This window comes from Scylla paramamosain, unplaced genomic scaffold, assembly GCF_035594125.1.
Source record: "Scylla paramamosain isolate STU-SP2022 unplaced genomic scaffold, ASM3559412v1 Contig4, whole genome shotgun sequence".
Taxonomy (NCBI): domain Eukaryota; kingdom Metazoa; phylum Arthropoda; class Malacostraca; order Decapoda; family Portunidae; genus Scylla; species Scylla paramamosain.
This window is the reverse complement of record NW_026973669.1, coordinates 1,510,001-1,527,500: the sequence shown is the minus strand read 5'-3', so window position 1 is coordinate 1,527,500 and position 17,500 is coordinate 1,510,001. Positions and strand designations below refer to the sequence as shown.

The 17,500-nt window shown below is 43.9% G+C and overlaps 3 protein-coding genes across 6 annotated transcripts in view; all 3 read left to right on the top strand.

Moving 5' to 3' along the window:
* LOC135096413 (uncharacterized) overlaps nt 1-236 on the top strand; it is a 4,613-nt gene extending 4,377 nt beyond the window's left edge. For both annotated transcript variants that reach the window (XM_063997904.1, XM_063997905.1), the window contains one exon: nt 1-236. This exon is cut by the window's left edge and continues 1,472 nt beyond it. In XM_063997904.1, the coding sequence (XP_063853974.1) occupies nt 1-105 (105 nt within the window). In that variant the 3' untranslated portion in view covers nt 106-236.
* Nucleotides 237-881: 645 nt separating this feature from the next.
* LOC135096412 (small ribosomal subunit protein eS26-like) lies at nt 882-9,359 on the top strand. Its single transcript, XM_063997903.1, has 4 exons — nt 882-1,040; nt 3,560-3,737; nt 5,849-6,003; nt 9,171-9,359. Exons 1-3 carry the CDS (start codon nt 1,038-1,040, stop codon nt 6,001-6,003), a joined length of 336 nt encoding a protein of 111 aa, XP_063853973.1. The 5' UTR covers nt 882-1,037; the 3' UTR covers nt 9,171-9,359.
* Nucleotides 9,360-10,536: 1,177 nt separating this feature from the next.
* Nucleotides 10,537-17,500, top strand: part of LOC135096411 (zinc finger and SCAN domain-containing protein 12-like) — a 16,954-nt gene continuing 9,990 nt past the window's right edge. For all 3 annotated transcript variants that reach the window (XM_063997901.1, XM_063997902.1, XM_063997900.1), the window contains exons 1-2: nt 10,537-10,775; nt 16,077-16,457. In XM_063997901.1, the coding sequence (XP_063853971.1) occupies nt 16,088-16,457 (370 nt within the window). In that variant the 5' untranslated portion in view covers nt 10,537-10,775; nt 16,077-16,087. The remainder of the gene's footprint in view (nt 10,776-16,076; nt 16,458-17,500) is intronic.

The window sequence follows — 17,500 nt, the reverse complement described above, 5'->3', positions numbered from 1 at the left end:
AAGGTGAACCTGCTCGCCTACAGGAAGGGACAGGCTGACCTCGCTGTGCCCTTCAGGGATTTTGAAGGGAATGGTGCGTCTAGGTGTCCTTTCAGTGTTAGATAAGGTAGTGGTGGCGTGGCTCTCTCTCTCTCTCTCTCTCTCTCTCTCTCTCTCTCTCTCTCTCTCTCTCTCTCTGGCCAATAATCTAGTCATGAGTATGTTAGTTTGTTTTCAATAAATGTATTACTTTTGATGTAGTTTGTTTATTTCGTCCCATTGCTGCTACTACTACTACTACTACTACTACTACAAAAACTACTACTACTACTACTGCTTGTCCTCTCTGCCTCCACCTCTCAAAGCCAGCCTTGTGTGTTACCTGGCTTATTTCTCTTAATCTACTCCTGTTACAAACAGAGGAAGCCTTTATATTTTAACATAACAATATAGTCTACAGAAACTAGTTTATATATTAACGAGGTAAGGAATATTTGGGTTACCCTTAAAATTTTTGTTTTCTATGACTACCAGAGCTCATTTTATCATTATGTTTGTATCTATTAGAAACTTTAATTAATACAATGAAGCTTATTTAAAGTAACAATATAATATTCACAATTGTATATGAGTATTTACATTTATACAGAGGCTTGTCTAGTAAAATAAGCTTTCAAAATATCAACATCACCAGTGATTTTTTTTCTTTTCTCTCTCTCTCTCTCATCTCACGCTCTATATATTATATTTTTTTCCTCACAGTTACGTAATTATGAAATACCTCGAGTTATTTCATATATTAAAGATGATATGACGAGTTTGAGTAGCAGTACGGAACACTAGCACAAAATCTCGACATCACAATAATTTTTTTTTCTCATCACACAATCAATAAATAAAGTATATGATTAAAAATTATCAAATTGTAAAATATTTTTATTCATTTCATGCATAAAAAGTAAAATTAAACTTGAAAATAACCAAAATAAGTTGAAAAGAACCAGCGACCCCCACGTGTTGTTGTCTTCCTTTCATTTCTGAGCCAGGGCGAAGGCGGCATGGTGAGCAAAATTTTTATATTTTTCATAATTTACATCCTTTCTAGGCCACCCACACTCTTGTAGACAATAGTTAAGGAGTGCCAGTGTCCATGGGCGTGCGGGCGTGGCTGCGGGAGGGCGTGGGAGGCGTGAAATAAGGAGAAATGTGGAGACATGAGGTGGAAAGCGAATATATAAATTGTAGGCTTATTTATGTTATTGATGCTTAGTGTTTATTTGCTTTTTGGTGTTATATGCTCAGCTTGTGCGTCTTAGGTGTTGTAATGGTGCTTTTTCCCTTAAGATTGTGTGTTTGTGGTGTTTTGTGTACAGGGGAAGGTGAAGGTAGGTTAGCTATCTGTTATAGTCACAGTAAGCGGTACTTTACTGGACTTCCGGCGTGTTTGTCAAGTATTTAGGTGTCCTTTGAAAAGTTGTGGTGGTGGTGGTCGGTGGAGAGGGTGAGGCTGTGAAGGTGGCCGGTGTTGTGCTGGTGTTGCTGGTGAGGGGCTGGTGTTGCTGGTGAGGGGCTGGTGTTGCTGGTGAGGGGCTGGTGTTACTGGTGAGGGGCTGGTGTGAGCTGTGTGGACGTGTTAAGCTTGGCCCTTGTGGTGGTTGTGCTTGAGAGGGTTAAGTTTGGTTAAGATAGCTGCGGGTTAGGTTAGGTAAACATGTCAGCTGGTTAGGTTAGGTTAGTACATGGTGGTCAGCTTAGGTTAGTACATGCTGGTCAGCTTAGGTTAACATGTCAGCTGGTTAGGTTAGGTTAGTACATGGTGGTCAGCTTAGGTTAGGTTAGGTTAGGTTAACATGTCAGCTGGTTAGGTTTAGGTTAGGTTAACATGTCAGCTGGTTAGGTTAGGTTTGGTTAGTTGGTTACATGCTGGTTAAGTTAATGCAGGATTCATGTTAGCCAGTTTTTGTGGTGAGTAGCAGCAGCATGCACACGATCCACTGCGGCGGCCACACGTGAGGTGCGTGTGGTGTGGGTGTGGTGGAGGCAGCAGGTGTGTGTGGTGTGTTTGTGGAGGTGAAGCACAGCAAGTGTTGGCTGCACCACACACTTGGTAAGAGAGTGTTGTGTGCAGCGCCCACACACCAGTGTTGTGTGGCGGTGTTGTCACTGTGTTCCTCCACACTCAACCCATGCACTGCTGGTGTGTCCTCCACCTCCACCTCCACCACCACTGCCTCACTGCCACACAGCTCTACAGGGACGCCACCGCCTGCCGCCACAGAGGTGTGGGTGGAAGCATGGCACTGCCCACCACCACTCCTACTCCTGGTGGCGGCCTCAGGGAGTGGTGAGTGGTGGACGCAGCCTTCAGTGGGTCAGGTCAGGTTAATGTGTGGGTTGAGTCAAGGGTGTGCAGGGCTGGGTCAGGTCAACACATGAGGGGTGATGCTCGGGTCATTTTCAGTTTGAGCCAATCAGCAGTTTTCTGGCATGTCATATGTTGTGGTAACGTGAATTTATTGGAGTGTGTGCCTCTTTTCCCTCACAAAGTACTGCATAAGTGTGCCGGCACCTGCTGTAGTGCTCCTGTGTTGCATTGTCATCACCACCACCATCACCATCACCATCATCATCATCACCACCCTTGCCTTGATTTGGTCGCCAGCCCCCAATGGCCGGCGTCCCTGTGTACAGCACGGAGACCAACACTGCTGCCAAATCCAGGCCAGCCTTCTGTGGGCCGGGCCATTACAGGCTGCGCACACACACACACACACACACACACACACACACACACACACACACACACACACACACACACACACACACACACACACACACACACACACACACACACACTGATCAGAAGTCTTGGAATGGTTAATGTGCAAATTAACTGCTCCTCTCTCTCTCTCTCTCTCTCTCTCTCTCTCTCTCTCTCTCTCTCTCTCTCTCTCTCTCCTCTCTCTCTCTCTCTCTCTCTCTCTCTCTCTCTCTCTCTCTCTCTCTCTCTCTCTCTCTCTCTCTCTCTCTCTCTCTCTCTCTCTCTCTGAAATGTTACGAGTGCTGGGGGCATAAGGGTGACTAAGAGGGGGTCTGGTGGAGGTCTTCAAGTGGTACAGGGGACACAACAAGGGTGACTAAGAGGGGGTCTGATGAGGGTCTTCAAGTGGTACAGGGGACACAACAAGGGTGACTAAGAGGGGGTCTGATGAGGGTCTTCAAGTGGTACAGGGGACACAACAAGGGTGACTAAGAGGGGGTCTGATGGAGGTCTTCAAGTGGTACAGGGGACACAACAAGGGTGACTAAGAGGGGGTCTGATGAGGGTCTTCAAGTGGTACAGGGGACACAACAAGGGTGACTAAGAGGGGTCTGATGAGGGTCTTCAAGTGGTACAGGGGGTGTAAGGGTGAGACTCAGTAGTCAGGCTGTTAGTACCGAGTCTGTAGGGAGCTTTGAAAGATTAATTTGTTCATTTTTTCATTTATTTGTTTACATTTTACTTATTCATTTGTTCATTTCTCACATATTTATTTATTTATCTCATCTCCACCGACCCCAAACCTTTCATCCCCGGCAGACCTCAAAGCGACGCAACAACGGGCGCTCCAAGCACGGGCGCGGCCACACCAAGCCCGTGAGGTGCACCAACTGTGGCCGCTGTGTGCCCAAGGACAAAGCCATCAAGAAGTTCCAGATCAGAAACATTGTGGAGGCTGCCGCTGTGAAGGACATCAATGAGGCTTCTGTTTATACTAGTGAGTGGGTTAGGTTTGGTTAGGTTAGTTTAGGTTTGGTTGGGTTAGGTTAGGTTTTGTTTGGTTGGGTTAGGTTTGGTTTGGTTTGGTTAGGTTAAGTTAGGTTAGGTTAGGTTAAGTTAGGTTAAGTTTGGTTGGATTAGGTTTAGTTTGGTTGGGTTAGGTTAGGTTTAGTTTGGTTGGGTTAGGTTTAGTTTGGTTGCGTTAGGTTTAGTTTGGTTAGGTTAGGTTTAGTTTGGTTAGGTTAGGTTTAGTTTGGTTGGGTTAGGTTAGGTTTAGCTTGGTTGGATTAGGTTAGGTTAAGTTTGGTTGGGTTAGGTTAGGTTAAGTTAGGTTAGGTTAAGTTTGGTTGGGTTAGGTTAAGTTAGGTTTGGTTGGGTTAGGTTAGGTTAGGTTAGGTTTAGTTTGGTTGGGTTAGGTTTAGTTTGGTTGGGTTAGGTTAGGTTTGGTTGGGTTAGGTTAGGTTTGGTTGGGTTAGGTTTAGTTTGGTTGGGTTAGGTTAGATTAGGTTGGGTTAGGTTAGGTTTAGTTTGGTTGGATTAGGTTTAGTTTGGTTGGGTTAGGTTAGGTTTAGTTTGGTTGGGTTAGGTTTAGTTTGGTTAGGTTAGGTTTAGGTTGGGTTAGGTTAGGTTTAGTTTGGTTGGGTTAGGTTTAGTTTGGTTGGGTTAGGTTAGGTTTAGTTTGGTTGGATTAGGTTTAGTTTGGTTGGATTAGGTTTAGTTTGGTTGGGTTAGGTTTAGTTTGGTTGGGTTAGGTTAGGTTTAGTTGGGTTGGATTTAGATTTGGTTGGGTTAGGTTAAGTTTGGTTGGGTTTAAAGTTGCGTTTAGATTAGGTTGGGTCAAGTTAGGGAAGGTTGGCTCAGGTTATGTTTAATTAGGTTAGGCTGTGGTGAGGAGGTTAAGTCTAGATGAAACAAGAAGAATGAAGGTGTGTTTAGGTTAGGTTAAGGTACATTCACTAAGCCAAACACATCTATACTAGTAAAAGGATTTAGGACAAACTTAAATATACCTTGAGTCTTGTATTGTGGCCGTAAAACCCTTAAGATGTGACAGAGAGCTGGTGTCTTGTAGCACAGACACACACACACACACATGTACAGTGACAGCATGACAGCCAGCACCAGCACCCCCCTACACCCCCACCCGTGCCTTGATTTGGTCGCCAGCCCCCAATGGCCGGCGTCCCTGTGTACAGCACGGAGACCAACATTGCTGCCAAATCCAGGCCAGCCTTCTGTGGGCCGGGCCATTACAGGCTGCACACACACACACACACACACACACACACACACACACACACACGTAGTTTATGGTGTGTATAGTGTGAGATTTTTGTTTATATAGGTAAATATTTATATAGGTCTAGTTTTCAAGGGTGTTTTCATGGTTCCAGTGGTAGTTTGACAGTTTAACAGGCTGCAGTGGAAGTTATTGGGGTTCTCAAGGGTGTTCATTCTCTTCCCATGAGTGTTTTCAAGGGAAACAGGTAATTATTGGGGTTCTTAAGGGTGTTTTGTCATGGTAGTGGTGCAGGTCACTGGAATCATGAAAGCACCCTTGAAAACCACAGTAACTTCCCCTGCAGAATGTTAAACTGTGGCTAGTCTTGTGGGTTAGGTTAGGTTGAGTGAGGTTAGGTTAGGCTAGCTTCAGTTACATTAGGGTACGTTCTGTTAAGTTTAATTAGGTTAGGTTATGATTTGTTAGGCTGGCTTAAGTTGTTTAGATTACATGAAGTTAAGTTATGTTAGGTTAAATTAGATTACATTATTACATTGTTAGGTTATGCTAAGTTAGGTTAGGTTACATTAGATTAAGTTCAGTAAGGTTAGGTTAGGTGATATTACAAGCCCCCCCCTGCCTCACCCCTCCCCCTTCCCTTGATGCCAGCCAACCACATAACACAAGGTCATGTTAGGTCATGTTACAAGCCCCTGCCTCACCCCTCCCCCCCATGCCTACCTCCTCACATAACATAACATAACATAAGGATACTAGGTTATATCACAAACCCTCTCTTCCCCCCCATGCCCCCCTGCCCCCCATTACACAGGGGTTAGATTAAGTGACCATGCCCCTCCTCCACCTCACCCCCCACCTGCCCACAGTGTACCAGTTGCCCAAGCTGTACATCAAGCAGCACTACTGTGTGTCGTGTGCCATCCACTCCAAGGTGGTGCGCAACCGAAGCCGCAAGGCCAGGAAGATCCGCACACCTCCCCCACGCTTTCCCAGGGCCCAGGTGAGCACCCCTCGCCCATAGGTAAGCCCCACCACCTCCTGTTTGTTCCCGCACACCCGCCCAATCCCCCGTGTATTTGTGTGTGTGTGTGTGTGTGTGAGTGTAGCTGTTTTCTTCCTATCTAAGTGTTTTTTCTTTTTTTTCTTTTTCCTCAAGCTTCCTTTTGTCCTCTCTCTCTCTCTCTCTCTCTCTCTCTCTCTCTCTCTCTCTCTCTCTCTCTCTCTCTCTCTCTCTCTCTCTCTCTCTCTCTCTCTCTCTCTCTCTCTCTCTCGTATGTTTTTTTTTCTTTTTATCTCCATTTTTATTATTATTTTTATCATCATTATCATCATTACTTCTCTTATTTTTATTTTTATTTGATTTTCTATTTTATATTATTATTACTACTATTTTTTATCTTCATTTTTATCATTACTTTTTCCTTTTTCCTCTCTATCCCTTTTCTCCCTCTCTCTCCTCCCTTTATTTTTTTCTTTTTATTATTATTACTTATTTTTCTCATCATCATCATCATCATCATCATCATCATCATCATGTTTCCTCTCTACTTACTGTACTAAGACTGAAAGGAACCCTCCAACACCCCCTGCTTTTATCCATTAAGTTGCCTTTAATACACTAAGGTTAATGTTAAGCTGTGTGCCATGCTGTGTGTTAGGCAGGGTCGTGTTCTGATGGCTCTTGTTGTGACTCGCCTGCCTGTGGTCTTAAAATGTGCATTCTCCCACCACGACTGTTTTCAAAGGCCACAGAGATGGGTTGTTAGGTTTTCAATGGTGGTTTTTCGTTTGCTGGTGATGTAGAACTGTTAAACTATCATTGGAATCATGAAAATGCCCTTGAAAACTCCAATAACTTCCACTGCAGCCTGTTAAACTGTTAAACTTGCTGGAACCATGAAGACACCCTTGAAAACCCCAACAACTTCCACTGCAGCCTGTTAAACTGTTAAACTATCGCTGGAACCATGAAAACATACTTGAAACCCCCAACAACTTCCACTGCAGCCTGTTAAACTGTCACTGGAACCATGAAAACACCCTTGAGAACCCCAATAACTTCCACTGCAGCCTGTTAAACTGTTAAACTGTCACTGGAACCATGAAAACACCCTTGAAAACCCCAACAACTTCCCCTACAGCCTGTTAAACTGTTAAACTTACTGGAACCATGAAAACACCCTTGAAAACCTCAGTAATTCATTAAAACCACTCAATTTGAAGACACAGTAGGTATTAGGACCCTGTGTTGTGTAAGGCATTATTTCCTGATGGTGGTGGTCATCCTAACAAGGCCATCCACCCTGTCCATACTGCCAGAGTGACAAGGGTGTGTGTGTCAGAGTGAGGTGGGCTCTGTGTGTCTGCCTGCCCTCACTCTGGCCACCCTGACAAAGTGAGAGTTTTTTTCTCTCTCTTCTGTGTATAGTATAATAATTTGTTCTTGAGAGAGAGAGAGAGAGAGAGAGAGAGAGAGGTGTTTGTGTTTTGTCATGATAAAGTTTATGAGAGAGAGAGAAAGTTTTTAATTCTCTCAAATTATTAATGTTTTTCTGTTCCTTGAATAAAGATTGAGTAAATTTCTCGCTTAGTCACAACATTTCCAATAATTCTTGTATTCTTCAGGGTGTGTGTGTGTGTGTGTGTGTGTGTCCTCTTCCTCAAATAGAGAGAGAGAGAGAGAGAGAGAGATTGATGTTGTTGCTGCTATTGTTGTTTTTGTTGTTGTTGTTGTTGTTATTATTATTATTATTATTATTATTATTATTATTATTATTTGCTGTTGCTTTTTTTTTTTTTTTTTTTTTTTTTTTTTTTTTTTTTTATTTTTTTTTTTTTTTTATGTAGGAGGGACACTGGCCAAGGGCAACAAACATCCAATAAAAAAATGGCCACTGAGATGGCAGTCCCATAAAAGGGTCCAGAGCGGTAGTCAAAAATTGCAGGATAAGTGTGTTGAAGCCTCCGTCTTGAAGGAATTCAAGTCACGGGAAGGTGGAAATACAGAAGCAGGCAAGGAGTTCCAGAGTTTACCAGAGAAAGGGATGAATGATTGAGAATACTGGTTAACTCTTGCGTTAGAGAGGTGGACAGAATAGTGGTGAGAGAAAGAAGAAAGTGTTGTGCAGCGAGGCCGCGGAAGGAGGGGAGGCATGCAGTTAGCAAGATCAGAAGAGCAGTTAGCATGAAAATAGCGGTAGAAGACAGCTAGAGATGCAACACTGCGGCGATGAGAGAGAGGCTGAAGACAGTCAGTTAGAGGAGAGGAGTTGATGAGACGAAAAGCTTTTGATTCCACCCTGTCTAGAAGAGCAGTACGAGTGGAACCCCCCCAGACATGTGAAGTATACTCCATACATGGACAGATAAGGCCCCTGTACAGAGTTAGCAGCTGGGGGGGTGAGAAAAACTACTACTACTATCTCTAGAATCCCCATCAGTCACTTGTAAGGAGAGGAGGAGGAGGAGGAGTTACCATTACACTTGTGGAGTGGTAGAAACACGGTGTCCCTCCCCCTTCCCTCCCTGGGTGGAGCACCGCGGGGGCTTAGCGCTCTCCCTGCTGGTGGGTGGGAGTGAGGGGCAGCACACACACACACACACACACACACACACACACACACACACACACACACACACACACACACACACACACCTCGCTGCCTCACCAATTGGAGGACAAAAGCAAGTCAGATACACTTCTACAGGAGGGGCAGCAGTCACGGACAACAAAATAATCATAAAAAAATAAATGAAAAAAAAAAAAAAAAGTCCCAGTAAGGAGCCTGCCCCCAGCCAAAAGCATTCGTTAGAAATTAAATGATAAGTGTGTCGAAATCTGAAAGAGTTTAAGTCTCAGGAAGGAGGAAATACAGAAGCAGGCAGGGCAGGGAGTTCCAGAGTAGCACTGCATGATGGGAAGTGCACGAGCGAGAGGATGACTTCACACCCAAGACACGGAAGGGACCTTGCATTATCAGTCATTGAAGTATAAATAGTAATAGTAATAATAATAATGCAAGAACTGGGTGGGCATGTCTCGAGGATATACATCAGAGAGAGGAAGCGCTGGGCAGTGAAAGCACCAGTGACAAGGCGGGGCGGGGGTGTGCAGCCCGCCAATACTGCTACTACTACTGCTGCTGCTGCTGCTGCTCACACTAACCCAACCTTCTCTCTCTTCACCAGGACACAAGACCACAGAATTAAAAGCAAGAGGAGTATGGAGATTTAAAAAAAAACAACAACATGGCTCTTTTTCATCAATCCGTCTGTACGCCCCTGAACGCCTCCGTGTTCTGTTGTAAGGACGGGGCGTGTTCATGCTGTACGCCAGCAAACTTGTCACGGTTGGATTGAATAAAGGAGTTGAAATGTGTGTGTGTTTGAGTTTGTGTGAGAGAGAGAGAGAGAGAGATTTAAAAAAAATACTCAAAAAAGGAAGAGGTTCTTGTATATTCTTAAAGGAAAAAGAAATGTCTTGTTCAACCCCCCAAAATAATATATATATATATATATATATATATATATATATATATATATATATATATATATATATATATATATATATATATATATATATATATATATATATATATATATATATATATATATATAAAGAATACAATTATAACAAAAAATTCCAATAAGAAAAAGGGTTCCCGCGCTATAAAGGAAAGGAACGCTCCATCAAATGAAGGAAAAGTATCTTACGGAGAGAGAGAGAGAGCGAGCATAAAGTTTACCACACACTAAGCGACATCTTAAGAGAATACATCGTTTCAGTCTTATTTGAGGTGTGTGTGTGTGTGTGGACGTCTCCAGTCGTCTGCAGATTTATCTGATTAATTGAGGGCTTGAAGTTTACATTCCTAGAAGGCGTAGGTTATGTTGTGAGGGGGGGGGGGACGGTCTCGGACATAACTAGGGTGATTTAAGTAAAATATCCGTTTTAAGTAATCAGGGCAGAAAATTAAGAGAGGGTCTGATGGAGATGAAGTGTTCTAAGGAGCATAACAAGGGGGATTAAATGTCTTACATTGCGTGTCTCGAAACTCCTTAGCCAAAATATCGTGTTTAACTCACAGTAACACCGATGTTTATCATTACTTTATTTTTTTCTATTTAATTAAATCACAAAAAGGAATAAATAAGGAGTTTCTTCGAATATTGTGTCTAGTAAACAAAGAAATAGTTTAACCCATATATCTTTAAACTTCTTACTCAAAATTTATCATACCACGTATAATTCATAGTACAAGAAAAATTTAGTCATTATTTTACCTTTTCTTTAATTTAATCACAAAAAAGTGAATAAAATAAGGAATCTGAAATATTTAATAAAGTAAACAAATGAACATTTTAGCCCATACCTCTCTAAACTACTTTTTTTCAAGAATTGCTTAAATAGTCTTAAACTCAAAATAAAACTGAGATTTATCCATTATTTTTATTTTATTTTATCACAGCAACAGTAAAATAAGGAGTCTTCAAATATTCCACCCGGCAAAAAAAAATAAAATAAATACTTTAACCCATACAACTCTAAATTCCTTATTCAAAATTCCTCATATAGCATATAACTCAAAATAACACTACGAATTATTTATATCTTAATTTTTCATTAGAGTTGACCACAAAAACTTATTAAAATAGTGAGTGTTTTCAAATATCCGATGATGTAAACAGAGGGTAAATGGCTGACAGTGTTTCAAGACGCCGCCATTTTATCAAAGTCTCCTTGTATATGCCTCTTATCGACGCCTACATTCTCTGCAGCAACTTAAGGCCCTCGTGAGTACCCCGCCGCACCCTGCCTAGGCCTACACACCCTCTAAATATGCCTACTTGAGATAATATTCGTCTTTTACCCTTTGTGCGAAAATGCCTAAAGTTGAAAATAAAGGCGGAGTTTTTTTATATTAATTCGCTTATTTTCCTTCCCAGACACGCCTGCTTCCCTCCACCTCGCTTGTTTCCCTCCACCTTCCGTGTGGAGGGAAGAAGGGGCGTGGAGGGAAAAGTGAGGAATGTCTGGAGGGAGGGAGGAAAGTGAAGAGATGGAGGAAAATTGGAGGGAAGGGAGGGAAGTGGAGAGATGGAGAGAAGGAGGGACGAAATGATTGGAGGGAAGTGGAGAGAAGGATGGAGGGAAAGAGAGAGAGAGGTAAAATTTTCTTATCCCTTTAAAAATTGCTCTCTCTCTCTCTCTCTCTCTCTCTCTCTCTCTCTCTCTCTCTCTCTCTCTCTCTCTCTCTCTCTCTCTCTCTCTCTCTCAAAATTTTCACCTTGAATTTTCCTGAATTTTGTTCCTCCTCCCTTTGCTTTCCTGTTTCTCTAAGCAAATATTTTCCTTTCATATAATTTCCTTTTCACTTTTTTCTTTTAAGTTTCCCTAATTTTTTTTTCCCTAAAGCTCCTTACTACTACTACTACTACTACTACTACTACTACTAATAATAATAATAATAATAATAATAATAATAATACTCTATCTATCTCTATACCAGGCTGGCAATCACACACACACACACACACACTAAAAAAATAAAAAATCTTAATTCTCAGTAGTATAACAAGTAACATGATAAGAGTATTAAAAAGAGCATGAGAGAGAGAGAGAGAGAGAGAAGGAGCAGGTGGTTGTGGAAGATGTGTGATGTTCTCCCTTACTTCACATCTCTCTCTCTCTCTCTCTCTCTCTCTCTCTCTCTCTCTCTCTCTCTCTCTCTGAATAGTGTAATAGTGTTTGTCAAGTCTTCACAGCAGGCAAGGAAGAACAGGGAGTGACGGGCTGCACACTGATAAAGTTGGATTAACAAAGAGACAGGAAGGAATTGGTTCTCAGACAGAGTGGTGCATGACTGGACAGACTCAGTGGTCAGGCTGTTAGTGCCCAGGCTGTAGACAGACTCAGTGGTCAGGCTGTTAGTGCCCAGGCTGTAGACAGACTCAGTGGTCAGGCTGTTAGTGCCCAGGCTGTAGACAGACTCAGTGGTCAGGCTGTTAGTGCCCAGGCTGTAGACAGACTCAGTGGTCAGGCTGTTAGTGCCCAGGCTGTAGACAGACTCAGTGGTCAGGCTGTTAGTGCCCAGGCTGTAGACAGACTCAGTGGTCAGGCTGTTAGTGCCCAGGCTGTAGACAGACTCAGTGGTCAGGCTGTTAGTGCCCAGGCTGTAGACAGACTCAGTGGTCAGGCTATTAGTGCCCAGGCTGTAGACAGACTCAGTGGTCAGGCTGTTAGTGCCCAGGCTGTAGACAGACTCAGTGGTCAGGCTGTTAGTGCCCAGGCTGTAGACAGACTCAGTGGTCAGGCTGTTAGTGCCCAGGCTGTAGACAGACTCAGTGGTCAGGCTGTTAGTGCCCAGGCTGTAGACAGACTCAGTGGTCAGGCTGTTAGTGCCCAGGCTGTAGGGAGCTGTCAAACAAGACTGTGCCGCTGTGTGGACACCCATCGCAGGGGAAACAGACTGCCATACTGATACTACTACTACTACTACTACTAGATCAGTGTGTGGACAGCCATGACAGGGGGAAACAGACTGGCATACTACTACTACTACTACTACTACTACTACTACTACTATTAGATCAGTGTGTGGACAGGGATGACAGGTGGAAACAGACAGGCACAGGGACTGCCACATGTAGACCTGATGGCTTCCTGCACCAACCCTTGTGTTCTTGTACCCTAACCTAACCTAACCCAACCCAACCCAACCCAACCCAACCCAACCCAACCCAACCTAACCTAACTTAACCTAACCTAACAGGAGGAGGCAGTAGACACCTGCCTAAACGATAATTACTCTCAGTGAGGTGTGCAGCACTGTTCAGGGGGTGCTGTGAACTTATCATTAGAGCCAGCTGTGACCTCACTGAACGTTTCCCTTTGTGTCTCACAACACAAGGGGGCAGTCACAGCCTGCCCTCTAAACACAACTCTCTTCCTCCACACAAAACTACAAGCACCTAATAACACACACACCCTTCACTCAAAATTCAAAATTATCATGGCGACTCCTACACCAGCCTCGGAGTCCCCATCTGGGGAGGGGACCATAAATGTCCCCAGGTCGGACTGCCTTTCCGTCGACGACCCTAAGTGTCTTGACACCCCCCTCAACTTTTTCTTCATTAACTTCTGCAACATTCGCGGTCTAAGATCTAATTTTCAATCTGTAGAACACCACCTCTCCTCTTCTAAACCTCATCTTCTTTTCCTCACTGAAACTCAGGTGTCTGAGGCAACTGACAGTAGCCCCTTTTCTGTTCCCTCCTACTTTCTCTATCCTCATTTTCGATCCAAAGCTGGATGCTGCGTTTATGTGCGCAATGACTTAACCTGCTCTCGTGCCCACGCTCTTGAATCTTCCGAGTTTTCCACCATCTGGCTACGACTACAGGGTCACTCTTAAGCTAAATTTATCTGTGTTGTATACCTCTCACCTAACTCCTCTGACTATAAGAAATTCTTTGACTACTTAACTTCCAAAGTGGAGCACATTCTGACCCTCTTCCCTTTTGCAGAGATCTCCATTCTTGGAGACTTCAATGTTCACCACCAGCTTTGGCTTTCCTCTCCCTTCACTGACCATCCTGGTGAACTAGCCTACAACTTTGCTATCCTCCACGACCTAGAGCAATTGGTGCAACACCCTACTCGTATTCCTGACCGTCTTGGAGATACGCCCAACATTCTTGACCTTTTCCTGACCTCTAATCCTTCTGCTTATGCTGTCACCCTTTCTTCTCCGTTGGGCTTCTCCGATCACAATCTCATATCTGTATCTTGTCCTATCACTCCAATCCCTCCTCAGGATCCCCCTAAGTGAAGGTGCCTCTGGCGTTTTGCCTCTGCTAGTTGGGGGGACCTGAGGAGGTATTTTGCTGATTTTCCTTGGAATGACTACTGCTTCCGTGTCAGAGACCCGTCTTTGTGTGCTGAGCGCATAACAGAGGTGATAGTGTCTGGCATGGAGGCATACATTCCTCACTCTTTTTCTCGACCTAAACCTTCCAAACCTTGGTTTAACACAGCTTGTTCTCGTGCTATACATGATAGAGAGGTGGCCCACAAAAGGTACTTAAGCCTTCCATCACCAGAATCTCATGCACTTTATATTTCTGCCCGGAACCATGCCAAGTCTGTTCTCCAACTACCCAAAAACTCCTTCATTAACAGAAAATGTCAAAACCTTTCAAGATCTAACTCCCCTCGTGATTTCTGGCATCTAGCCAAAAATATCTCCAATAACTTTGCTTCTTCTTTCTTCTTCTTCTTCTTTCCCTCCTCTATTTCACCCAGATGGCACCACTGCTATCACATCTATCTCTAAAGCTGAACTCTTCGCTCAAACCTTTGCTAAAACTCTACCTTGGACGATTCTGGGCTTGTTCCTCCCTCTCCTCCACCCTCTGACTACTTCATGCCACGTATTAAAATTCTTCGCCTTGCTGGCCTAAACCCTCGGAAGGCTTATGGACCTGATGGGGTCCCTCCTATTGTTCTCTGAAACTGTGCCTCCGTGCTTACACCTTGCCTAGTCAAACTCTTTCAGCTCTGTCTGTCAACATCTACCTTTCCTTCTTGCTGGAAGTTTGCCTACATTCAGCCTGTTCCTAAAAAGGGTGACTGTTCTAGTCCCTCAAACTACCGTCCTATTGCTTTAATTTCCTGCCTATCTAAAGTTTTTGAATCTATCCTCAACAGGAAGATTGTTAAACATCTATCACTTCACAACCTTCTATCTGATCGCCAGTATGGGTTCCGTCAAGGCCGCTCTACTGGTGATCTTCTGGCTTTCCTTACTGAGTCTTGGTCATCCTCTTTTAGAGACTTTGGTGAAACTTTTGCTGTTGTCTTGGACATATCAAAAGCTTTTGATAGAGTCTGGCACAAAGCTTTGATTTCCAAACTACCCTCCTACGGCTTCTGTCCTTCTCTCTGTAACTTCATCTCAAGTTTCCTTTCTGACCGTTCTATTGCTGCTGTGGTAGGCGGTCACTGTTCTTCTAAATCTATTAACAGTGTTGTTGCTCAGAGTTCTGTCCTGTCACCCACTCTCTTCCCATTATTCATCAGTGATCTTTTAAACCAAACTTCTTGTCCTATCCACTCCTACGCTGATGATACCACCCTGCACTTTTCCACATCTTTTCATAGACATTCAACCCTTCAGGAAGTAAACAGTTCACGTAGGGAAGCCACAGAACGCCTGACTTCTGATCTTTCTAAAATTTCTGATTGGGGCAGAGCAAACTTGGTATTGTTCAATGCCTCAAAAACTCAATTCCTCCATCTATCAACTGGACACAACCTTCCAGACAACTATCCCCTCTTCTTCAATGACACTCAACTGTCCCCCTCTTCTACACTGAACATCCTCGGTCTGTCCTTTACTTATAATCTGAACTGGAAACTTCACATCTCATCTCTAGCTAAAACAGTTTCTATGAAGTTAGGTGTTCTGAGACGTCTCCACAAGTTTTTCTCAACCCCCCCAGCTGCTAACTCTGTACAAGGGCCTTATCCGTCCATGTATGGAGTATGCTTCACATGTCTGGGGAGGTTCCACTCATACTGCTCTTCTAGACAGGGTGGAATCAAAAGCTTTTCATCTCATCAACTCCTCTCCTCTAACTGACTGTCTTCAGCCTCTCTCTCATCGCCGCAGTGTTGCGTCTCTTGCTATCTCAAACTGCTATTTTCATACTAACTGCTCTTCTGATCTTGCTAACTGTATGTCTCCCCTCCTCCCGCGGCCTCACTGCACAACACTTTCTTCTTTCTCTCACCACTATTCTGTCCACCTCTCTAACGCAAGAGTTAACCAGTATTCTCATTCATCCCTTTCTCTGGTAAACTCTGGAACTCCCTGCCTGCTTCTGTATTTCCACCTTCCTGTGACTTGAATTCCTTCAAGAGGGAGGCTTCAACACACTTATCCTGCAATTTTTGACTACTGTACTGCTTTGAACCCTTTTATGGGACTGACATCTCAGTGGGCTTTTTTTTTTTTTTTTTTTTTTTTTTTTTTTGACCAGTGTCCCTCCTACAGAAAAAAAAACTAAAATAACTTCTGGTGTTTCTAGGCACAAGCAAGATGGACTTTGAGGAGCAGCGGCGCCTGTTTGCCATCACCATCAACAGCAGTGGAGCACAGCAGCAGCCAGCACAGCACCACGCCGTAGCGATGGCACCACAGCACACCCCAGGCGACACACACACGCACACGCACACACAGCAGCACCACGGGAGACTCCTGATGCAGACCCACATGGAGGCACCCCTTGCTGCGGCACAGCTCTCCGTGCACCACCACAGCCTGCCACAGCACCACCTCCAGCTGGCTGTGGGCACGGCAGCCATGGTGGACGGCACTGTGGCTGCTGACCCTGGCACCTCCACCGCCACCGTCGTCGACAAGACCGTGGTGGTGACGGAGGCCAGCGAGGCGCCCCCAGACCACACAGGTACTGGTCATTGTGGTACTTGTAGTAGTAGTAGTAGTAGTAGTAGTTGTTGTTGTAGTAGGAGTAGTTGTTGTGGTTGCTGTTGTAGTAGGAGTAGTTGTCGTTTTTGTTGTTGTAGTAGGAGTAGTTGTGGTTGTTGTTGTATGGTGGTAGTAGTAGTAGTTTTTTTGTTTGTGTGGTTGTTGTTGTGTGATAGTAGTAGTAGTAGAAGTAGTAGTAATAATAGCAGTAGCAGTAGTAGTTGTTGTTGTGGTTGTTGTGTTTTAGTAGTAGAAGTAATAGTAGTAGTAGTAGTAGCTGTGGTTGTTTATATAAGCATCCACTGGGTGAGGGCAACAATAAGGGTGAAAATACCAACAAGACGTCAGAGTCCATAAGGAAATGTCACAAAAATTAATATAAAACTGTAAAAAAATCCCCTTTGGTCTTTGGGTCACACACGACATAGCCTGGCCACCAACACACACACACACACACACAACAGGGTCACACTAGAGCCACGGCAAGGATAGACCCACTGTTGAGAGCCACTGGGCCACACACCAGCTTTTTGGCACCATCAGTCTGGTCCCCCCTGATGACCTGCTGTGTTCACCAATCATCCCACATTGCTGGTCACTCCACAACAGCAGCGCCATGACCCCCACAGGACAGGCTGTGGTGGGCACTAACAGCCTGTCACTGTGATTGTTAAAGATGACAGCTGCATGAGTGGCATAGATTAGGAAGAGGAAGAGGAGAAGGAGGAGGAGGAGGAGGAGGATTGAAGCTAAGAGGAAGAGAAAAGAGGAAAAACTGAAGAAGAATAACAAGAAGTAATAGAAGAATAATAACAAGAACAAGAGGAAGAAATACAAGAAGGAAAAGAAGAAAAAAAAAGGAAAAAGAAGAAATGGAAGAAGAAAAGATAGAGGAAGAAATGGAAGAAGAAGAAACAGAAAATAGAAGAAGAAAAGAGGAAGAAACAAGAAGAAGAGAGGAAGAAATAAAAAAGAAGAATGAAAAGAAGAACAAAAAGAAAAAGAAGAAGGAAAAGAGGAATA